Source organism: Mustela putorius, unplaced genomic scaffold (assembly GCF_011764305.1).
Source record: "Mustela putorius furo isolate JIRA1106 unplaced genomic scaffold, ASM1176430v1.1 tig00000095_pilon_pilon_pilon, whole genome shotgun sequence".
NCBI classification, from domain to species: Eukaryota; Metazoa; Chordata; class Mammalia; order Carnivora; family Mustelidae; genus Mustela; species Mustela putorius.
Genome location: NW_025421280.1, coordinates 41,143,167 through 41,165,396, shown reverse-complemented (window position 1 = coordinate 41,165,396; position 22,230 = coordinate 41,143,167). Strand labels below are relative to the sequence as shown.

The following is a 22,230-nucleotide window of genomic DNA, read 5'->3' as shown; positions in this document are numbered from 1 at the left end:
ACCTGCAGCCGCGGGTCTGGCGGGCCTGAGGCTCTTGGGAGCAGCCCCCTGGGATGCCAGACCTGTTTGGCAGAAGCACGGGAGTCCTTGAGGACTCCTTGAGTCCTTGAGGCAGCCTGGTGGGGGCTCAAGATGGCCCGGCTCAGTCCCTCCCTCGGTCGCCCAGGAGTGCCGGCTGTGTGCAGAAACAAACTACATTTCTGCCTTCCTGGGCCAGACAAACTGGCAGGTGGTGGCTCCCCCTGAAAAGTGCCCTGAGGGTGGTGGCTCCCAGAGGGCCAGAGGCTCCTCTCCGGTCTCTCTCCATTACCCGGCTCTCACTACCCCCCCCCCCCCCCCCCCCCCCGCCCTCCGGTTGAGCTGGGATTCGGACCAAGGGGCAGGGCCCTGGGCCTGTGCTCCCGCGCCACCTACCGCCAGATAACCCCCAACCTGACTCTAGCCCCAGACACAGAGCCTCAGCTGTCTTCCCAGAGCTGGGGGCTGAGTGGCCAGCCGGGGCCTGAGCCTGAGAACTGGGGCAGTCTGGTGGGACGCCCATGTGGGCATCTGGTGGGAAATGGTGAGGAGTCTGGGTTCCACCCTCCCATGACCCTGGGAACTTCCCCATTTTATTTTATTTTATTTTTAAAGATTTTATTTATTTGACAGAGATCACAAGCAGGCAGAGAGACAGGCAGAGAGAGGAGGGAAGCAGGCTCCCCGCCGAGCAGAGAGCCCTATGCGGGGCTCGATCCCAGGACCCTGAGATCATGACCTGAGCAGAGGCTTTAACCCACTGAGCCACCCAGGTGCCCCTGAACTTCCCCATCTTAAAGCCCACCAGTCTCACAGGAGACCACATCCCCCACTGAACTTCATGGCACTGTTTGAGGGTTGGGGGGCACCAGCAGCATCCAGTGGCTCTTCCTCTTGGCCTGTTTTCCTCCCATGCAGGAGATGGGGAAGAGCGGAGGGCTGGGGGGCCTGGAGACTGGTGGCATGGACCCCATGTTGCCCCTCCGCACACAACACGTTCCCACCGGGGTTTTTGTCCTGGGCCTTCAAATTACAAAGCAAGGGTTCTTTTGGCCTTTAAAAAATCCTTCTATGACGGAAATTATCAAGCCTGTAGAAAGGAAAGAGGCTGGCAGCCGGCGGTCGCATTTCTGCGCGCCTGGCTGCGCCCTCTGGATCGGTGAGCCCTGGACGCGGGGAGGGTCCCTGGCTCCGGTGGAGCGCAGAGCCTCTGGCCCGTTGGCTGGGCTCAGTGACCTTGGACGTGTCCTTCCGCTTCGCCGGCCTCAGTTTCCCTTTGTGGGACGAGGTCGGAGCGGATCTCCAAGGCCTCAGGCCGCGTGACCTTGGACCGGCTCCGACTGCGGGACCTCTGTTTCCCCGGCGCGGGGTAGAGGGGCGGCGCGCCAGGAGGGGGCTCCAGCAGAGGCGGGGCCCCAGCCCCGCCCCTCCCCCGCGGTCCAGGCCCCGCCCCCGAGGCTCCGCCCCAGCCCGTGCCCCGCCTCCCCCCCCTCCCTCGGGCTCGGGTCGGCGGCGGCGGCGGCGGCTCCGCTCCGCACTGCCCGGCGCCGCCTCGCCATGGACGCGCGCGGGGGCGGCGGGCGGCCCGGGGAGAGCCCGGGCGCGACCCCCGCGCCGGGGCCGCCGCCGCCGCCGCCGCCCGCGCCCCCCCAGCAGCAGCCCGCCGCCGCCGCCGCCGCCGCCCGCGCCCCCCCCGGGCCCCGGGCCCGTGCCCCCCCAGCAGCCGCCCCGGACCGAGGCGGCGCCCCCGGAGGCGACGGACGACGGCGGCCCGCGGGCCCGGCTCCGCAGCCGCGACAGCTCGTGCGGCCGCCCGGGCACCCCGGGCGCGGCGAGCACCGCCAAGGGCAGCCCGAACGGCGAGTGCGGGCGCGGCGAGCCGCAGTGCAGCCCCGCGGGGCCTGAGGGCCCGGCGCGGGGGGCCAAGGTGTCGTTCTCGTGCCGCGGAGCCGCCGCGGAGCCCGCGCCGGGCCCGGGCGCGGGGCCGGGGCCGGCGGACGAAGCGGGCAGCGAGGAGGCGGGCCCCGCGGGGGAGCCGCGCGGCAGCCAGGCCAGCTTCATGCAGCGCCAGTTCGGCGCGCTCCTGCAGCCGGGCGTCAACAAGTTCTCGCTGCGGATGTTCGGCAGCCAGAAGGCCGTGGAGCGCGAGCAGGAGCGCGTCAAGTCGGCGGGGGCCTGGATCATCCACCCGTACAGCGACTTCAGGTACAGCCACCGGGAGGGGCCGGCCGGCGCGGAGGGGGCACCGCGAGCGGACGCGCGCGGGGGCCGTCCTTGGCGCACCTCGGGGAGGGCGGGGCTGCGCGCCCCGTGGGTGACCTCGGGGCCCCACGGTGACCTCGGGCGCGTCCGGAACCCGCCCGGTAATGGCCCGGGCGCGCGAGGCTCCGCCCTTGGAGGGGGACTGGGAAGCGCGCGCAGGCTCCCGCGGTGACCCCGGCGCGCCCCCTCCCACGCACCCTGGCATCTCCCTCCCTGCGGGATGGGCGCGCGTCACGGGCCGCAGGACCAGGGTCTGAGCGCGGAGGGGCGGAGAGGACGAATAGAGGGGAACGTGGGCGCCGGGGAGGCGGCAGAGCGGAAGGAAGGAGGAAGGAAGGGCGCCCGGGAAGGACGCGTCCGGGAGAGGCTGGCAGAGAAGGGGTTCAGGGAACATGGCCCTCTCCCACTGTCTCCACCTGCAGTCCACACCTCAGGGAGGCGCATTCAGGGTCCCCGGGCCTGGGTACTTTGAGGACAGGGCGCTGAGTGTGCTGGGGTCCCCAAGCTGCCCTCTCTGGCCGCAGCAGCTGGAGCCACTGGGTGGCGTGTCCATGTGTCAGTGGGTGTGTAGACGTGGATATGGATTAAGGCGGTTGATGCGTGGAAAGGCTCAGAGCAAGGCCCAGTGTGAGGTCACAGCCGCATATGTTTGTGGTTCTTGTTCCTGGGCACGCTTCCTGTGGCCTGCAAGTGTGAACCGTATCACTGCAGGCTGTGTGTGTGTGTGTGTGTGTGTGTGTGTGATCACAAGCATGTGACTGCAGGGGGCGTGGGCCCTTGGGCCATAGGCCCAGTGATCTAGGGGGCAGTCTGGTCCCTAGGGGTGTGTCTGCATGGTAGATGCGCTGGGGAGAGATGGGGTGCGTGTGCATGGGATGGGTGTACATCGCTGGGCAGTCGGTAGGAGCTGAGCTGTGTGCACAGTGTATGTGCCTGTGAAGCTGTGTATCCGTGAAGGAGGGGTGAGTTGCCGTTCGGGCCGTTTCCACAGGCCCCGCCGGCCCGGCGCTCCGGGCCACCGCGGTTTCAGCACCACGGACAGCGCCCGGGAAGGCTGTCCTGGCCCCGGGCCTCTGGCTCTTCTCAAGCCCTGCCTGCCCCCTGCCCCCCACCCCAGCCTGAGTACTGCCACCCCCACCCCCCTGCCTGGTGCACTTGCTCCGGGATGTCCAGAGCTCAGAAGGGGGATTGTGGGATTCTCCCTTGTCCTGGGCCTTCCTCAGCTCCCATGCTCAGTGGCTTGGGAAGTGGAGGCCCCAGGGGCACAGGAGTCAGGGCCAGTCTGGGATTCCAACTCCTTACCCTTGGGGGTTGGGGGGAGTCTTGACTGGTGGCTTGAGTTTTTAGAGAGAGGCCAGGGGTGAGGGGACCTGGGGATGTGTGTTCCAGATGGGGTGCATCTGGCTGGTCCTGACCTGCATTTCCCTTGTAGGTGGTCCTAGGGCTGGGAGAGCTTGGGTCAGTGTCTCCACTCATGTTTCTGTGACCTGGCCAGCCGGCTGGGAAGCGACATCAGGGACGCAGTGGGCAGGGGAAGTGGCTGCAAAACATAGCCATTGCCCTGGGTCTTCTCCAGCTTGTCTGCCTGCAGGAACTCCCCACCCCCCCAACAGCAGTGGGTGGCCGTGGGGCACTTTGCAGTCTGAGGTGAGGATGTGCCAGGGAGCTGGGCCTCCTGGTCCCTGGGCCATCTCGAGCATAGTCACCTGTGAGAATCTGGGCAGGCCACAAAGTCTGAGCTGAGCACATAAACTGTACAACAGGGTTGAGCAAGCAGGGGTGGGGAGTGTGGCTTCGTTGGGACTGGGGAGACACTGTCAAACGGAAAGCTTAAGTTATTTCCAAGCTGGGATGGGGTGGGGCCTCCACAGTGCCCCGTGTGCCCCTTCTAGGCCCTTCTGATTCAGGACCCCAAGCTCCCCAAGGTCCTCCTGGCCCAGGTGCTGTGGGAGCACCTTCCTTTTTTTTTTTTTTTTTAAGATTTTATTTATTTATTTGACAGAGATCACAAGTAGGCAGAGAGTCAGGCAGAGAGAGAGGGGGAAGCAGGCTCCGCTGAGCAGAGAGCCCGGTGCAGGGCTCCATCCCAGGACCCTGGGATCATGACCTCAGCCGAAGGCAGAGGCTTTAACCCACTGAGCCACCCAGGTGCCCCTGGGAGCAACTTCCTAATACTGATTCAGTCCTCATGTCTGCTGTGAGGTGGGTGCTGCCGCTCTTCAGGGAAGGGAGCAGGGAGAGGAAAAGCCAGTTGCCCAGTGCCTCACAGCCAGTCAGGGGCAAACCAGGGGTTTGCAGGGAGGCAGTCTGGCCCCGGTGTCTGCACTCTCAACTGCCAGGCGGCCCGGGCTCTGGCCACGTCCCATCCGGGCCAGGAAGCAGTGGGAGGAACAAGGCATTCTGGGGACTGTTGGAGCTACCGGGGCAGCGGAAGGTGGGCTGTAGGTCTTCGCTCTGTTTCTGTGTGTATGAATTTTTGGAAACTACTCATGGAGCAGTGGCGAGGGGCCTTTCCAGGCCTACTTCTCCACCCTGCCCCCTTTTAAATCTGACCCGAACGTGCAGATGCCACGGCCTCTGGTGCCTGTGCCCACGCACTGTACAGGATTGGAAAGGGAGGGAGGCACCCCCGCCGGCCCCAGCTTCCCTGTGCGAAGCCCCCGTGTCTCACCTCCCTGAGGTGGAGAGCTTGGGTCAGTGTCTCCACTCCAGGGCCTCGTCTCTTCCTGGGGTCTGGAGTGTTTGTGGGCTCGCTGAGAGACATGTATGGGGCCTGAGCAAGGCCAGTGGGACGGTGACTCGCACTCCGGGGGCTTTGGACCGGCCCGGCCCCTTCTGAGGTTGTCTCTTCACCCACAAAACCCGGCCTGTGGGCGGCTCTGGTGCCGGCACAGAGAAGGCCACAGAGATGCTCTAATTGCTTCCCCAGGACAGGGGGGTGAGCTCTGGAGGACCAAGTTCAAGGGACAGAGGGAACCATCAGCTGTGGAGGCCTTGATGTTCCTTCGGGGCACCCCGCAGTCCGTTCCCGAGTTGGGAAGGATGTCAGGACCAGGGGATGAGGAGGGGACCAGCCCTGGGGCCAGTGGGGAGGCCTACAGCCACGGCCAGAACCTCACTGAGTACCCAAGGCCTCGGCAGGGTCTTCTGACCCTCCCCTCCAAGACAGCAAGAAAAGAAATGCAGTTAATTCCTGTTCCCTTCCCCTGGACCAGCACTGATCCAGGGGCCAAGAGCCCTCATCGCGCCAGAGTTTGGGCGAGTGGCTTTCAACCCATCCCTAAGTCTGCAAGTGCCCGAGGTCTGACTTGAGTCTCTCCTGCCGCTGTTGGTCTTCAGTTCAATGTTCCCGATTGTCTGTCTCTGGGAGGCCTGGGGTGAGGGCAAAAGAGATGAGTTGGTCCCTTTCCTGCCCTTCAGGACCTCCCCTGGGGGTCCCCAGGGGGAATGGGATGTTGGAGGGGCTGGGTTGAAGAAACCAATGGGACGATCCCCAGATGGCCCGGCGGATCCCGGGAGATCAGGAAGCTGTGCTTTCTGCAAATACTGCATTAGCTCATGAGAATAAATCCTGCATTATCTGGGGTGGGACGAGGCTTTTCCAGGCTGTGGACCCAGCGTGGGTCCTGTGGGGTCAGGTAGGGACAGGGGACAAGTCCACTTCCCCAGGGAAGGAAGCTCCACAGTCCATTAGAAGGAGAGGGAAGAGGCCAGCTGGGGTTGAGGTCCCCCTCTTTTCTCCAGGGGTTTCCTGCCAGAATTTAGAATTTCTGGTCCCTGTTTTTTTTTTTTAATTAAGATTTTATTTTTATTTATTTGACAGACAGAGATCACAAGCAGGCAGAGAGGCAGGCAGAGAGAGAGGGAGAAGCAGGCTCCCCGCTGAGCAGAGAGCCCGATGTGGGGCTCCATCCCAGGACCCTGGGATCATGACCCGAGCCGAAGGCAGAGGCTTTACCCACTGAGCCACCCAGGCGCCCCTCTGGTCCCTGCTTTTAAAACTTCCCATCTCGGGGCGCCTGGGTGGCTCAGTGGGTTAAAGCCTCTGCTTTCGGCACAGGTCGTGATCCCAGGGTCCTGGGATCGAGCCCCACATCGGGCTCTCTGCTCAGCGGGGAGCCTGCTTCCCCCTCTCCCTCTGCCTGCCTCTCTGCCTACTTGTGATCTCTCTCTGTCAAATAAATAAATAAAATATTTAAAAAAAAAAAAAAAAAACTTCCCATCTCCAAGCCCCTGACCTCAGCATCATGGGGCCTGGGCAGGACCAGGGGTCTGCTCGGGGTGGGGTGCGTGCCACACCCTGCCTCGTTCCCCCGCTCAAGGAGCCTGCCCCAAATCCACCCAGCATAGGCCACCCCATCTCCCTCTTGGACTCTCGCTTCTGCCCCCTTCCTGACCTTCCCAATGCCAGCACGGGCTTCCCAGGGTACACAGTTGTCTGTCTTTCCTTCTCACTTAAAGCCTCCCAAGGCCCCACAGAGCTCGGGTCCCCACCCCCACCCCCGGCCATCTTCTCTCTCCTCTGCAGCACCAGGCCACCTGGCTGGCCTTGAGAGGGGACATCCCACTGAGGCCACAGGACCTTTGCACTGCTGCTTCCTCTGCCTGCAAACAGCTGCTTCTCCATCATCTGCCCAAGCTCCACACCCCCTGAGAAGCACCCCCCACCCCCCTGCTAACCTGTGACCCTCTGGAGGCTCCCACTCACTTACCTGTTTCTGTGGGAGGCCTGTCTGCCCCATTCCAGCCAGGGGAGAGCTGGGTCTGTGTGGCCACCAAGAGTCCTCACACCTGGCCTACCCCTGCCCCCACAGCCTGCCCCTCTCAGGCTCACCCTGGAATCTGGGCATCTGGGCGGAACCTAGGCAGCTTCCTTTCCTAATCCTTGACACTCCGCACGGGACGGCTCAGGCCCCTAATCCTCCATCCCCAGCTCCCCTTAATCACCCACCTCTGGGCTCTGATCTCCTCAGATTTGCCGGATCCCGTGGAGGGGGGTGCGTGGGGGGGGATTTGCCTATGCTCGCTGGCTCCTATCTGGCCCTGCCCCCCTGGTCCTGCTGGAGGAGGAGTCTGGGCACCTGGCTTCTCTCGCTCAGCTCTCATCCGAGCCCAGAGAAAGGAAGGGCAGTGGCTCCAGCGGGAACGGGGTCTAGGGTGGTGTCAGCGCCAGGACCCGTGCCCCTGGGGGTGTGCGGTGCACCCAGGACAGGGCTCTGGGGCCCTCTCCCAGCCGCAGGGCCCCGGCTGGGGTCCTTGCCGTGGAGCCCTGCACTCCCTGGGGACTCAGGGGGACCCTGCGTCGCCCCAGCCCACCCTTCTGAGGCTGCTGCCCTCCCGGGGTTGCACTGGAGACACAACGGTAGAGATCTGGGTGTTCCCGCAGAAGCGGGGACCCCACTGGGGTCTCCCTGTGATTTGTCAGGAAAGATTCTGAGATACGGGTTTGAATTATAGTCATTGAAGGCCGTGGATGCTGAAAGCTGACCTTGCACCAGCGCCTACTGGCTGCCCCGGGGGACCCCTGTGGTCCATGTCCCCCAGTCATGCTGGGGTGGCCCAGTGAGGGAAGGGTCTGGGCTGATGAGGCCCTGAGGCTCAGAAGAGAGAGATTCATCGCAGGCCACGCAGACCAGGAGCAAGGTCAGGGGAGGGGTCGGGGGCAGGGGCTCCTCTGTCCCCCGCCTGGATTGGTCGCCCCTACCCTCAGGTTCCCCTCGGTAGGTATGCACGGGGCCCCTCTTCGCCCTCCTGCTCCCTTCCAGAGGGACCCGGGGCTCAAGAGGACAAGGGTCGGGGCTCTGGGCCCATGTGGGGCGTCCGGTTGGAGTGGACGGTCACCCTAATGATAGCTGGGGACTGGGCCATTCTGCCCAGAGCTGCCCCGAGCTCCTCGGCAGCTGCCGGACCTCGACTCCCGACTCCTCATACACCCAGGGGACCCCACGCAGCCCGGGAAGACCGGCAGCTCCGAGTGGCAGGGCCCGCAGTCATTCCCCAGGGACCACGGGCAGTAGCTGGGACCCAGCCCCAAACAGGCAGGCTGAGGCCAGAGCTCAGGTCCTGGAACCGGAAGGCGTGGGTCTCCGCTCTGCCCCGCGCCCTGGCCGGGTCACCTCTCTCGTCTGTCGGGGCAGAAGCGAGGTGCCTGGCCCAACCCCCACCCCAAGAATAAAGGAGAGCGGGGCGCCCGGGAAGCTCAGGCGGTGATCCCGGGGTCCTGAGATCAAGCCCCGCATCGGGTTCCCTGCTCTGCTGCTCCCCCTGCTTGTGCTTGCTCGGTCTCTGACAAATAAATAAAATCTTCAAAAAATAACATAAAAAATAAAAATAAAACACAGAACCTTAAAAAACAAGGAGGAGGAGGAGGAGGAAGGAGAGAAGGTCCGAGCAGGGGACCCCGCACTCCGGGCTTTCAGCTTGTTTCCAGCCTCTCCCCACTGGTTTCTGGTCATCCGTCCCCCCACCTTGGTTTCTAGGTTCTCTCTGGTAGTTTCTAGTCTCCCCTCTGGTTTTGAGCCCCCCCCCCCCGGTAGTTTCTAGCACCCACCCCCAGTCTCTAGGCTTTCCCTGATAGTTTCTAGTCTACCCCCTGCTTTTGAGGTCCTTTGGTGGTTTCTAGTCCCCCCACCCCATGGTTTCTAGGCGCTCTCGTGGTTTCTAGGCTCCCCCGCAGAGGTTCTAGGCCCTCTGGTCTTCTCAGTTACTCTTTCCTGCTTGCTTTGTCCCGGGGTCTGTGCCCCAAGTCGGGGGAGGAGGCAGGACAGGACTCCGTTCACAGAGGTGGGGGTGGGGTTAGAAGCTCTAAGCACCAGGGGAGCACGGGGGCGGGGTGTGTGCCGTGAGAATGGGGAGCTGGGGGGCCCCTAATCCCAGATCCTGGCCATCCCTCGCTGGAGTTCCTCATTGCTTCCCAGGCTCTCCCGCGCTCCCACTGTCCCCCATCCCGGCTGCTCAGAGAAGGCTCCCCGCGCCGGGTGTGGCCCCGCAGGACGCTCAGAGGCTGCCTGCTCCTCCCTGAGGGAGAGGAGAGTGAGGGCCTCGGGGCTGCAGGACTTGCCCAAGCGACACCTGCCAGCAGGCCGGAAACGCGGGTGTCAACCCAGGTCTGGCTGCTGCCGCCAAGGTGCCAGACGCTGGGTGCCTTCCAGCCTTTGGCTCTCGAAGACTGAGCTACTGTGAACATCTTGGTACAAATTGGTTTTTAATTTTTTTCTCTTCCTCTTGGACAGTTTCCTTGGGATCACTTGCCCGAGGTGGAGCGCCTGGGTCCGCCTGCAGGCCTGGCTGCTGGCACCTCACAGTGCTGTCCAGAGAGGGGCCGGCCACTCCCTGCGGCCAAGCCAGGGCCGGAGCTCACGGCCTCTGCCAGTCTGGGCGAGTCCCCCAGCCCTGGGAACCGCAGTCCGCTCTTCGGTCATCCAGGGAGGGGCGGCTTCTGAGGGTCTTAGGGGCCCAGTCCTGCCCATGTGTGACTGAGCCTTCTCTAAATGCATGCGGGACCCCCAGCCATGATCAGGGGTGGGGTGCTGGACCCCTGGGAGAGCCCTGCACACGGCGGGCTGGGGTGGGCTGGTGGAGACCTGGAGGGAGCTAGCCAGGTTGACGTGCGTGATCTGGGCTGGGGGTCGCTCCTCACACTGTTAAGTAAGCAAAATAAAATAAAAGACTGTTCAAAATTCGAGACCCTCCTTTACCTGAATCTAGGCAGGGAGTGTGGGCTCCAACCCCAGATCTGGGGCATCTGCTCATCACTGAGACCCCCATCCTGTGCTCTGTTTTCCTTGTGTTTTTTATAGTGTCGATACGTATGTATGTGTGTGGGGGGGTGTATATATATAAAACACAGAGAGGCTGGCGTTTAATCACTTAAAAATGTACAATTGAATGACAGTAAGTACAACCACAGTGGTGCGCGGCCATCGCCACCATCCGTGTCCGAACTCTCATCCTCCCAACAGAACCTCTCCCCATTCAACCTCTGCCCCCAGCCCCCTCCCTCTCCCCAGCCCCCGCGAGCCCCCTTCTGGTCCATGGAGGAGCCTGGTCTGGGCGTGTCACACGCGTGGACTCACACCCCGCGGGGCCTCCTGTGTCTGGGTCCCTCCCGGAGCGTCTGGGCTCAGGGTCCATCCCTGGCGCCAGGCATGGGGGCCTCACTCCTACTCGAGGCCAGGGGCGCTCCCGCTCATAGGGACCGTGTGTGGGTACGACCCACACAAGCTTCCGTCTGCTGTTGTGAATCCTACCCCGGGAACATGCTGTGCGGGTGTCTCTGAGTTCTTGGGGTTCACACCCGGGGTTCGGAACTGCTGGGTCAGACAGTAATTCTGTTTACATTTTTTAAAAGATTTTATTTATTTATTTGAGCAGCAGGAGGGACAGAGGGAGAAGCAGGCTCCCCGCTCTGTGGTGCTTGATTCCCAGGACCCCGGGATCCTGACCCAAGTTGAAGGCAGATGCTTCACCACCAGGGCCCCCCAAGCGCCCCTCTGTTTACAGTTTTGAGGAACCAACAGAGCGGTTTTTCCTTGGAGTAGTTCTGATGGGTGTTTTCTCGATGCCTACAGTGCTGGGCACCTGTCAGTGGGCCCCGGGATTCACGCAGGGCTCCTGCCCGGCGGCGACAGATGCTCCTTGCGTGGACAGGCCTCTCTCTGAGAGCACTCCCAGGTGGAGTTTTGAGTTGACCCCAGGGATGTGTATCTGTCCTGGGGGTAGTTGGGAGTGAGACCAACCCCAATCCGTTTTCAGGTGACTCTGTCCCATGGAGTGTCTTGCCCCTCAGCTCCTCCTGCCTCCCAGGCAGCCCTACAGCCGCCCTGGGCGTGGGGGCGCCCCGCCTCTTCCTTGCTGCCTCCCGGCCCCCAAGGGTCCCCTTCTTTGTCTTTAGGCCGGAGCCCAGCTGGTCCAGAAGGTGTTGGACTCGGGATCCTGCCTGCCCCGCCCCCTCCTGCCCCCCCAGCCCCTGCTGCCCCCACTGTGCCTGCTCTCCCCTCCCCTTCCCCACCCCCCCCCCCCTTGCTTGTCTCCCGTCTCCTTCCCACCCAGAGTGAGTTTTTTGGCCGCTAACGCTGTGTTGAACGCTTGGACCTTTTCGGTCGTGGGAAACATAAGCAGCTTGGGGGCCACCTCCTGGCCTCGCCGGGTCTCCTGCTTCTTCCAGGAGGGAACGTGGGAGCTGGGTCAGCCGGAAGGGTGCCAGCCAGGGGAGCCCAGCGGGCAGTGGGGTGCCGTCTGGGGGCCAGAGAGCCAGACAGCCGAGTACCCCGAGCGGGGGTACACACTAACTGTGACTCGAGGCCAGAGTCTGGGCTTTGCTGCAGGAGGTGAGGTCTGGCCTGGTCCCGGAAGGCAGGCGCAGGTGTGCGGTGGGGCCATCTGCACCCCCGAAGGGCTGGGTGTCGGCCAAGGCCTGGAGGCGTGACCGCCCGCGCCTCCCCCCAGGTTCTATTGGGACTTCACCATGTTGCTGTTCATGGTGGGAAACCTCATCATCATACCTGTGGGCATCACCTTCTTCAAGGACGAGACCACAGCCCCGTGGATCGTGTTCAACGTGGTCTCGGACACGTTCTTCCTCATGGACCTGGTGCTGAACTTCCGCACGGGCATCGTGATCGAGGACAACACGGAGATCATCCTGGACCCCGAGAAGATCAAGAAGAAGTACCTGCGCACGTGGTTTGTGGTGGACTTCGTGTCCTCCATCCCCGTGGACTACATCTTCCTCATCGTGGAGAAGGGCATCGACTCCGAGGTCTACAAGACGGCGCGCGCCCTGCGCATCGTGCGCTTCACCAAGATCCTCAGCCTCCTGCGGCTGCTCCGGCTCTCGCGCCTCATCCGCTACATCCACCAGTGGGAGGAGGTGCGCGCGGCGGGCGCGGGGCGGGCGCGGGGCGGGCGCGGGGGCGGACAGGCGCGGAGCCGGGGGTCGCGGGCCGGGGCCGGGACCGTGCGGCGGTCGCGCTCCCCCTTCCCTGCGCCCTGGAAAAGCAGGATCCACGGCCCCCTCGGCACCCCCTCCCCGAAGTCCGACCCGCTCAGCACGGAGAGTCACCTGACCCCTGCCGCCCTTGTCCTCGGACCCAAGCCAGACGGAATCGCCCCTCCCCATCCCCCACCCCAGGCCTCCTCCTGGGAGGCCCACGCCCTCTGGGCTGCGACCGCGGCTAACCCCGAGGGCGGCGGGGGCGCCGGCTCACCTGTCGCGGCCGCCGGGCCTGCGCCGCCACACCGCCCCCCCCCCCGCGCCACCCCGGACCCGGCGAAGGGGCGGCGGCTGGACGGTCGGGGGGACCCTGACGCCCGCCCCCCCGCAGATCTTCCACATGACCTACGACCTGGCGAGCGCCGTCATGCGCATCTGCAACCTGATCAGCATGATGCTGCTGCTGTGCCACTGGGACGGCTGCCTGCAGTTCCTGGTGCCCATGCTGCAGGACTTCCCGCGCAACTGCTGGGTCTCCATCAACGGCATGGTGGTGAGCCGCGGCGGCCGGCGGGCGCGGGGGCTCCGCGGGCGACTTCCGCGCCGTCGTGCCAGCGCCAGCTCCCGCCCGGCCCGAGCCCGCCGTGGGCGAGCGGTGCCCGGGCGGCGAGACGTCGGAAGCACAGAGGGAGGCCCAAGCGCCCGTGGGCTCCCGGCTGAGACGCTGCCTGTTAACAGGGGCTAGGGTGGGGGGCCAGACTCAGGCCCAGGCGTCCAGAGGGTCTGGGCGGTCGCGTCTGGGGTCAAGGGACTCCCCGGGGCGTGAGCACCCTAGCCCCCTCCCCCAGGGCCGTGAGCCCCCGCCCCCGCCCCCCCCAGGGCCGTGAGTCCCCGCCCCCTCCCCCAGGGCCGTGAGCCCCCTCCCACCGGCCCCCCACGGCCTTGCAGAACCACTCGTGGAGCGAGCTCTACTCCTTCGCGCTCTTCAAGGCCATGAGCCACATGCTGTGCATCGGGTACGGGCGGCAGGCCCCGGAGAGCATGACGGACATCTGGCTGACGATGCTGAGCATGATCGTGGGCGCCACGTGCTACGCCATGTTCATCGGCCACGCCACGGCGCTCATCCAGTCCCTGGACTCCTCCCGGCGCCAGTACCAGGAGAAGGTCTGAGGGGCGGGTGCTGGGCCCCCGCCGCCCCGACTCCCCGGCTTCCCCTGCAGAGCCTAGATGGGGGGGGGGCTGTAGGGGCTCAGGACCCTGAGAGGTCTGTGGCCGTGACTAGCAGGGCCGGGAAGGTCTGGGGCATGGTGAGGGAAGTCTGGAGCCCAGAGGGCAGCTGTCCAGGGGGCGGGGCTCACCCCAGGGTCTCTGGGACAGCTTGGGAGGTGCTGGGGCAGGGGAGGGTCGCTGGAGGACGCGCTCAGGGGCTGGGGCAGCCTCCACAGGGCAAGTCCTAGGGCTGGGGGTCAGGGAAGGGCTGAGGGGGTGATGGCCCCAGGTGCTGGCCCTCCTGGACACCAGTCCATCTGTCCTGCACTGCTACCTAGTGGCCGCTCCTGGCTGGGCAGCTGTGAGTGCCCCCCACGGCCACTGCCCCAAGCAGTGCCAGCAGGGTCAGCCGGGTCAGCTGGGCCTGGTGCCAGGAACCCCGGCTGTCCGGAAGCCACGGGCCTCACACCCAGACATGAGCTGGCGCTGCCACCCGCCGGCATCACGAGTTCCGCTGAGCTCAGGGCAGCTGTGTCCGGGAGCAGCCGGGGCGGAAACGGGATGGGGCACCCCTGGGAGCACCGTCCTGGGGACAGCAGGGCCTGGCACCCCCGCCCTGATCAGGAGGGGCTGAGCCGCTAGTTTCTGGCGAGCCCCCGCCGCCCCGACTCCCCGGCTTCCCCTGCAGAACCTAGATGGGTGGTGGGGAGCTGTAGGGGCTGAGGACCCTGAGAGGTCTGTGGCTGTGACTAGCAGGGCCGGGAAGGTCCGGGGCATGGTGAGGGAATTCTGGAGAGGTGAGCCTAGGGGATTCCGCCCAGGATCTCAGGGGACCTGGGGGATCCAGTCCAGCCTACTTACTGCAAGGGCCTTGAGTCAAGCTGTGCTTCCCTTCCTGGGGGTTGGGCTGCCAGATAAAATTCAGAACACAGGGGTGACTCTTCTCAGTGTAAGCTCATCCACACCTTGCACAGGACGCCTGTAACTACTTCTGTCTTATCTGAAATTCTGATGTAACAGGGCCCCCGTGTTTGCTGTCATTGTTGTCAAAGCCAACAGCCCCATGTGGGCTGAAGCGGGGTGGGGGGGCCCGGAGGTGGAGCCACTGACCACCCCCCCCCCGCTGTGCAGTACAAGCAGGTGGAGCAGTACATGTCCTTCCACAAGCTGCCCGCCGACTTCCGCCAGAAGATCCACGACTACTACGAGCACCGTTACCAGGGCAAAATGTTCGACGAGGACAGCATCCTGGGGGAGCTCAACGGGCCACTGCGGGAGGTGAGGCCACCCTCGCTGGGGACCCTCGGCTGGAAATAGGGACTGCCGGGCTCCCCGTCCCAGAGATGGGTTAGCCCATACAGTGCCGACGGGCTGCATCTACGCACTCTCAGCGGCCGGAAGCCCTCCTGTGCTGCAGCCCCGTGATGCCCCTTGGGTTCCCCCACAGCCTCTGTTTCATCTTAGTCAGTCTGGGCTCCCTCGTTAGACGGGGGCGGGGCGGGGGGGGCGACCCGGGGGAGAGGCGGAGAGGCTGACGGGAGTAGGCGGACCCAGTATGGTCCTTGGTCTGGACTGTCCAAGCCCTGCCCCTCATGGCCGGTGTGACGTGGGGCAGGGGGCCCAGAGCAGCTCGGTTCCCGCCAGCCGGGGGCTTCCGACGATGGGCCTGGCCTCTGTCACGTTCTGGAGCCTGGAAATCCCAGGCCCGGGTGTCATGGGGCCCCATGCCCTCCAGAGGCTCCAGGACAGGGTCCTTCCTGCATCTCGCAGCTCCTGGTGTCCCTCTGTGCGTGGCCACCCCCCATCCCATCGCTGTGCCGTCATGTGGCCTCCTCCCCCGTGTGCCTGTGTCCCCGCTCTTATGAGAACACCTGTTGCTAGGCTCAGGGTGACGCTACTCCAGTGCAGCCTCGTGTTAGCCGACGACGCCTGCAAGACCTTGTTTGCAGCCGAGGTCCTGTCCACAGGCACCAGGGGTCAGGACTTGAACATGTGTTTTTGGGGGGCAGGATTAAGCCCACAACCCTGACCAGGTGGTAGCTGGGCGCCTGCTCTGAGCTCCACCCTGTGCCGTCAGGGAGGTGGGGGGGGGGCACAGCAGTGACCGCCAGGGGCAGGAGGAGCTCCGGGAAGGATGCGGGATGGGGAAGGTGACGTCTGAGCGAGGCCCGGCGAGCCCGCAGGTGCCCCAGGTGGCAGGCAGGCAGGCAGCCGGGGCCAAGGCCCTGAGGAGGGAAAGATGACGCGTGTCCTGCGGACCAGGGCGAGGACTTGGAGGGGGTATGGGGCGGGGGAGGGGGGACGGGTCCTGGGCGCTGCTGCTGCTCGGGGAGGGCTGCCATTTCTTCTGAGGGTGGGGGCCGTTACCTCCCACGAGGCAGCCACTGTGCTTAACCTCACACCGAACATTTAATTGTTCCAGATCGCTCCTTCAGAGAGAGAGAGCCCACAGACCGTAAGACACATAGATTCCCATAGTTTGGGGTTTTTGTTTTTTAAAGATTTTGTTTTTTGACAGACACAGATCACAAGGAGGCAGAGAGGCAGGCAGAGAGAGAGGGAAGCAGGCTCCCTGCTGGGCAGAGAGCCCGATGTGGGGCTCGATCCCAGGACCCTGAGATCATGACCTGAGCTGAAGGCAGAGGCTTTAACCCACTGAGCCACCCAGGCGCCCCAGTTTGGTGTTTTTTTTTTTAAACTATGCATTTTCAGCCACCTCTGTACCTAGTGTGGGGCTCGAACTCAGGGTTGGGAGATCGAGAGCCCCACGCTCCACAGGCTGAGCCGGCCAGCCGGCCCGCGGTCCCTTAGGCTCTAGTGGGGCCATTACCACTGTCTAAGCACACTGCACGTCGCCCCCAGGAGGGCACCCATGGCTGCAAGCCACCACGCCCGCTCCCTTCCCCCAGTCCCTCGCAAGCCGGATCGGGTAATTATTTCAGCGTTTATGCAATTCCAAGGTTGAATTTACAAAAAGACATGCGTTCAGAAAACTTCTGGCTTCCATCCTGACCCTCTGCCTGATTTGCTCCTGCTGTACATTCCGTGTTCTTTGTTAACGCACAGCAAAGGCGGGCTCCCTCTGAGCTCCCTTTGCTGGACCCTTCCTCCTGCCTTCAGGCAGCGAGGCCCCAGGGCTGGTGGCCCCAGGGTCCCCAAGCTCCGCGGGCGGCCATGCACGGCACTCACTTTTGTGGGTTTGCTCGTGCATTTGGGACAGGGCTGAGGGGTGAGGGCAGGGTCCAGTCCCACTGGGAGGACCACCCACCCCAAATGCGCAGGGGGGAGGTGCATCTGGGGCAGCCATGTGGGATTTTCATGCTCCACGAGTGCTTGCTGTATACAGTAGGTGTGACGTGTGATTGCCGTACGAAGTGCGTGGATGGTGTTTGCTGTATACAGTAGGTGTGGCCTGTGTGATTGCCGTACGAAGTGCGTGGATGGTGTTTGCTCTTTCTGTACCCAGCAGGTGCCATCCATTGTGTCTACACAGCAGATTCTCAGCCCCTGATTTCTGTACAGGGTGGGAGTTTAGTACCTACTCTCGCTATACAGCAGGCACTCAGTACATAGATGCTGTACATAGTAGGCCCCAATACCTGTATACAGCAGGTGCACATGCCTGCTCGCTGTGCACAGCCTGATCTGGGGGCTCACCCATACTTCCTTGTAGGACTTGTGTGCTTGGGTTTTTTCCGCACATCTTGCTTTGGGATTACTGGGGATTCATGTTCATCTTCTGCTCTGGGGCTGAAACGTCTGGTTTTTGCCTCATAACTGCTGGGGCCGCCTCCGGCATGCCCCCATGTGCTGGGCCAGATCTCCGGACTTCTAACGCGCCGTCCCGTCTGCTCTGTGTGCCAAACCCCAGGGAGCGGCGGGGGCTGGCCGGCAGGTCTCAGTGCGTGGGAGGGCTCGCCCCACCGCCCTGCTCTTCTCACTAGCAGGCTTTCCTGCGACTTTTGCTCATTTGTTCTAAATGACCTTGGCTAGTTTCAGCAATTCCCAAGCAAACCCGATGGGCTTGTTGTTGGGATCTGGACACTCGTGTCCACGAGTGGGGAGAATGGACGTCTCGTCCACACGGCCGTGAGGAGCTCTGCCTGACCACGGAGTGCGTGCCCGCGTCCGCCGTGCCTCTCGGGTGTCTGCTCGCTCTCCTCAGACGCATCTGGAAGTCTCTTAAGGTCAAGCCCTGCCGTCTTGCTCAGCGCTCTGTGCTGGCGCAAACAGGGTCCTCCGGCTGCTGTGTCGTCTTCTCCGTGGCTCGTTGGCCACAAGAGGGCTGTCGGTTTGGAAGGCTCAGCTCCCCCTTTTATCGAAACGTGTCTTACTGAGGTGTGCGCACTCGATGGGCGAGCGATGGGCGAGCGTGGGACCCGCCCGTGACTGATGCTCAGATCGACTGCGGGAGGTCCCACCCCACCCTGACCTCGGCCGCGCGGAGCCCTTGATCGTTCCCGGGTTGGTGCGCTGATTCCTTGTGCTCTCGCTTGCTGTTTGGGTTGGCTCCTCTGACCGTTGTGGTTTCCCGTGGATGCTTTCGGGCTCCCGGGTCAGCATGTTAAAGAAGAAGGTTGGCGTCCTGTTTTCCTTCCTGTTCTTACGTCTCTGACGGCCTTTCCTGCCTAATCGCACGCGCGGGTGTGGCCAACCAAGCTAACTGCGGGGGACTCGGCACACATCTGGTCTTGGCTCCTGTCTTGCGGTCAAGCCTCCGGGGTCCGTGCGGGAAGGAAGGTGCCCACTTCAGGCTACAGTGTTGAACTCCTTTGGTAGATGAAGAAACGGAGGGTCTGAGGAGGAGACAGCCCCCAAAGGAGGGCCAGAGGGGGGCGAGGACTTGGGCCCTGTGTCACCCCGCTCCCCCCCCTCCAGGAGATTGTCAACTTCAACTGCCGGAAGCTGGTGGCCTCCATGCCTCTGTTTGCCAATGCCGACCCCAACTTCGTCACGGCCATGCTGACCAAACTCAAGTTCGAGGTCTTCCAGCCGGGCGACTACATCATCCGGGAGGGCACCGTGGGCAAGAAGATGTACTTCATCCAGCACGGCGTGCTCAGCGTGCTCACCAAGGGCAACAAGGAGATGAAGCTGTCCGACGGCTCCTATTTCGGGGGTGAGCGTCCGGGGGCCCGCAGGGGTGCTGGTGCGGGTGCACCCCGGCAGAGGGGAGGAGGCTGGGCTGCGCGCGCCGCGGGCGGGGGGCCCCAGGGCTGGGTGGGCAAGAAGGTGTTGCTCGAGGCCGAGGTCCTGCTGGGCTGAGGCCGCCGCCCGGCCCGTGCAGAGATCTGCCTGCTGACGCGGGGCCGGCGCACGGCCAGCGTGCGCGCCGACACCTACTGCCGCCTCTACTCCCTGAGCGTGGACAACTTCAACGAGGTGCTAGAGGAGTACCCCATGATGCGGCGGGCCTTCGAGACTGTCGCCATCGACCGCCTGGACCGCATCGGTGAGTGGGCCGGCCTCCAGGGGCCGCCAGCCTGTGAAGAGGGGGCGTGGCCCGCCGACGGACCCTCCAGGGCCCTTCTAGTCCCCAGACCGGATTTTCTGACCTGCTTTGGCCCGTAGCCAGATGTGGCCCTGGTCTCCCAAGGAGGAGGGAGTGTGGTGTGTTTCCAGTTGTGCAGAACTTCTCCTCCCTTGGGAGACGCTCCTGGAGCACCTCTGGTGTGTCCGCCAGTGTCGCCGCCGGACTGGGAGGCTGTCGTAGGGGCCATGCTCGGGCTTCTGCTACAGAGGAGGGGCTGGGGGGCTGGTGGGCTTCCTTGTGATGCTGGGTGGAGGCCAGGAGTGTTGTCAGGTATGAAGCGACAAGGCATGTTCTGGGAGTGGACGTGGCACAGGCCAGGGCCTGGGGTCCAGGGAGCGCAGAAGCCGGGAGGAAGGCGCTTGGGGAAGCAGGCGGGGACCAGGCACTCGGGACCCACTAGCTGTGGAGGTAGGAGCTTGGACTATGAATCGGGAGCAGTGGGGAGCCACGGATGGTGCTAGGCAGGGGAGGAGCCGACAGGATCTGCATTGTACGAGCGCGGGTAGGTTACAGGAGGGAGATGGAGGCCTGGCTTCAAGTGGTGGCCTTGGGTGTAGGGAGAGGCCGAGGCTACTGTCAGAAATGGTTGAAAGGTGGAGCCCTCAGGACCCACCGAGGACCAGATGTCTGAGTCAGGCAGACCGGGCCCCATTGCTGTCCGTGGGAACCAAGAGCCAGAGGACGAGGGTTGGGCGGCGTGCACGGGTGTTGGAGGAGATCCCGGAAGCGTCCCATTCGTGCTTACGCACAGCGGGTGCTCAGCATCCGCTCTACGCAGGGGGTGCTCCACACACGTGCAGGTGGAAGATGCTTAGACTTACTTGCTCCATGCCGAAGGCTCTCCGACGTGCTTGTCCGGCGAGCACTCCTGGCATGCGGCTCGGCGCCTGCGGCAGGCGCTCGGCACCCGGGACGGACGGCGCGGGCTTGCTGTCCAGCAAGGCCTGCCTCATGTGCACCACACACACTTCACGTGCTTGCTGTATACTGTGGGAGCACAGTACATGTTTCCTGGATACAAGGTGTTCGGGGCAAGCTGGCAGTATACAGTAGGGGTCTCGTACCCGCTTTGCCTATGCCATGGGTGTTCTGCATGCCTACTACAAACAGGTACTGGATTAGTGCCTGCTGAATACAGCAGGTACTCAATGTCTGCTTGCTGTATGCACATGGTGGCAGGTCATGCCTGCTTACTGCATACAGGAGGTGCTCAGTTCTGTCTGCTCTACACCACAGGCAGTTGGTATCGGCCATAGGCAGGAGGGGCCCTGAGCATGCTTGCTGTATACAGGGAGTGCTTACGCGGACGCAGCGGTTTCTTGACCCCTGTGTGCTAGTCTCCGGAACCAAGGCCCAACACCCGCATGCCCTCCACGTCCTTGCTGTATCCAGCAGGTGCTCAGTGGCTACTGTATACAGAAGGTACTCCGTGCAGGTTTATGATCTCCAACAGGTGTGAGTGTGTGTGCGCGTGCGTGTGTGATGGCAGCAGGTTCATGGTGGCGTGCAGGAGGTGGTCTGTGCACACCGGCGGTACAGAGCAGGAGCTGGTACTCACAGTGGGATGTATAGAACGGACGCCCAGCACCCGCTGGCTGTATGCAGGAAGTGCTCCATGTGTGCTCGCAGTATATAGAAAGTTCTACTGTACGCAGCAGGCGCTGGGTACCATGCTCTGTACACAGCACACTCCTGCCTGCGGGCTGTGCGTGGATGAGGCTGCCGCGCACTCGCGTCACAGCGCACCCCCAGCAACACCCCCCCACCGCCCTGCCGGCCCCCGCTGACGCCCCTACCCTGCCCCCAGGCAAGAAGAACTCGATCCTGTTACACAAAGTGCAGCACGACCTCAACTCCGGCGTGTTCAACAACCAGGAGAACGCCATCATCCAGGAGATCGTCAAGTACGACCGCGAGATGGTGCAGCAGGCCGAGCTGGGCCCACGCGTGGGCCTCTTCCCGCCGCCGCCGCCGCCGCAGGTCACCTCGGCCATCGCCACGCTGCAGCAAGCTGTGGCCATGAGCTTCTGCCCGCAGGTGGCACGGCCGCTCGTGGGGCCCCTGGCGCTGGGCTCGCCGCGCCTCATGCGCCGCCCGCCAACGGGGCCCGCGGCCGCGCCCTCGGCCGCCGCCTCGCCGGGGCCGGCGCCCTCCGCCGCCAGTCCTCCCGGCGCGCCCGCCAGTCCTCGGGCGCCGCGGACCTCGCCCTACGGCGGCGCGCCCGGCTCCCCCGCCGCACCCCGCGCCGGACCCGCGCTCCCCGCGCGCCGCCTGAGTCGGGCCTCGCGCCCGCTGTCCGCCTCGCAGCCCTCGCTGCCCCATGGCGCGCCCGGCCCGGGCCCCGCGGCCTCGGCGCGCCCAGCCAGCAGCTCCACGCCGCGCTTGGGCCCTGCGCCTGCCGCCCGGGCCGCGGCGCCCAGCCCGGACCGCAGGGACTCGGCCTCGCCCGGCGCTGCCGGTGGCCTCGACCCGCTGGACTCCGCGCGCTCGCGCCTCTCGTCCAACTTGTGACCTTTGCCACGCCGCCCCGCGGGCCCGGGCGGGCCGGGGGCGGGGCCGTCATCCACACCAAAGCCATGCCATTGCGCGCTGCCCCGGCCGCCGGCCGCCCGCCCCAGAAGCCATAGAGGAGTCCTAGGTAGTCATAGTCAGACGGGCGGGCCGGGGCGGCAAGGCAGCCCCCTCTGAGCCCCCGCCGCGTCCCCCATCGCCCTGCGCCCAACCACATCGTTCTCGCCCCCAGCCCCCACCGGCGGTGGCCTCGCCTGCGCGCGAGCGAGCGAGGGGCCCCTTCACCTCGGTGCCTCAGTTCCCCCAACTGTGAAACGGGGCCGGGGCCGGCCTGGTGGCCGGAAGGAGATGGCTGTGGAGGCCTGCCCGCCCCCGCAGGTGGCCCATCCGAGGAGGATTGTGTTTTTTAAGTGCAATACTTGGCCGCCGGCTTCCTGCTGCCCCCCACCCCCCCGCGCTCACGCAATAACTGGCCTGGCCCCGTCCACGCGCGCCCCGTGGTCACGTCCCCGGAGCCGGCACACCCAGCCCCGTCCAGCGCCCCGCGCCCAGGAGTGGGTCGTCCCCATGGCGCGGGGGGGGGGGGGGGGGCGCGGGGGGTGCGGCCGGGCCGCCGTCGGGATGAATGTACTGGCAGCCGAGGCAGCAGCCCCCGCCGTACTCCGCGCCGACCCCCACACCCCCATTCCGCGCAATAAACGACAGCATTGGCGCCCAGCCTGCCGGCCTCTGATTGCTCGCAGCCGGGTCCCAGGTGCCA

General features: G+C 64.5%; 1 protein-coding gene across 1 annotated transcript; it reads left to right on the top strand.

The window, feature by feature from the left end:
• The first annotated feature begins 1,575 nt into the window (after window positions 1-1,575).
• HCN2 (hyperpolarization activated cyclic nucleotide gated potassium and sodium channel 2) lies at window positions 1,576-22,182 on the top strand. The gene is given in 9 exon segments (XM_045088239.1): window positions 1,576-1,680; window positions 1,682-2,223; window positions 11,728-12,151; window positions 12,606-12,767; window positions 13,163-13,381; window positions 14,558-14,704; window positions 18,305-18,545; window positions 18,714-18,878; window positions 20,767-22,182. Coding segments are annotated over 9 exon segments (2,709 nt in total). The 3' UTR covers window positions 21,471-22,182.
• The last annotated feature ends 48 nt before the right edge of the window (window positions 22,183-22,230 follow it).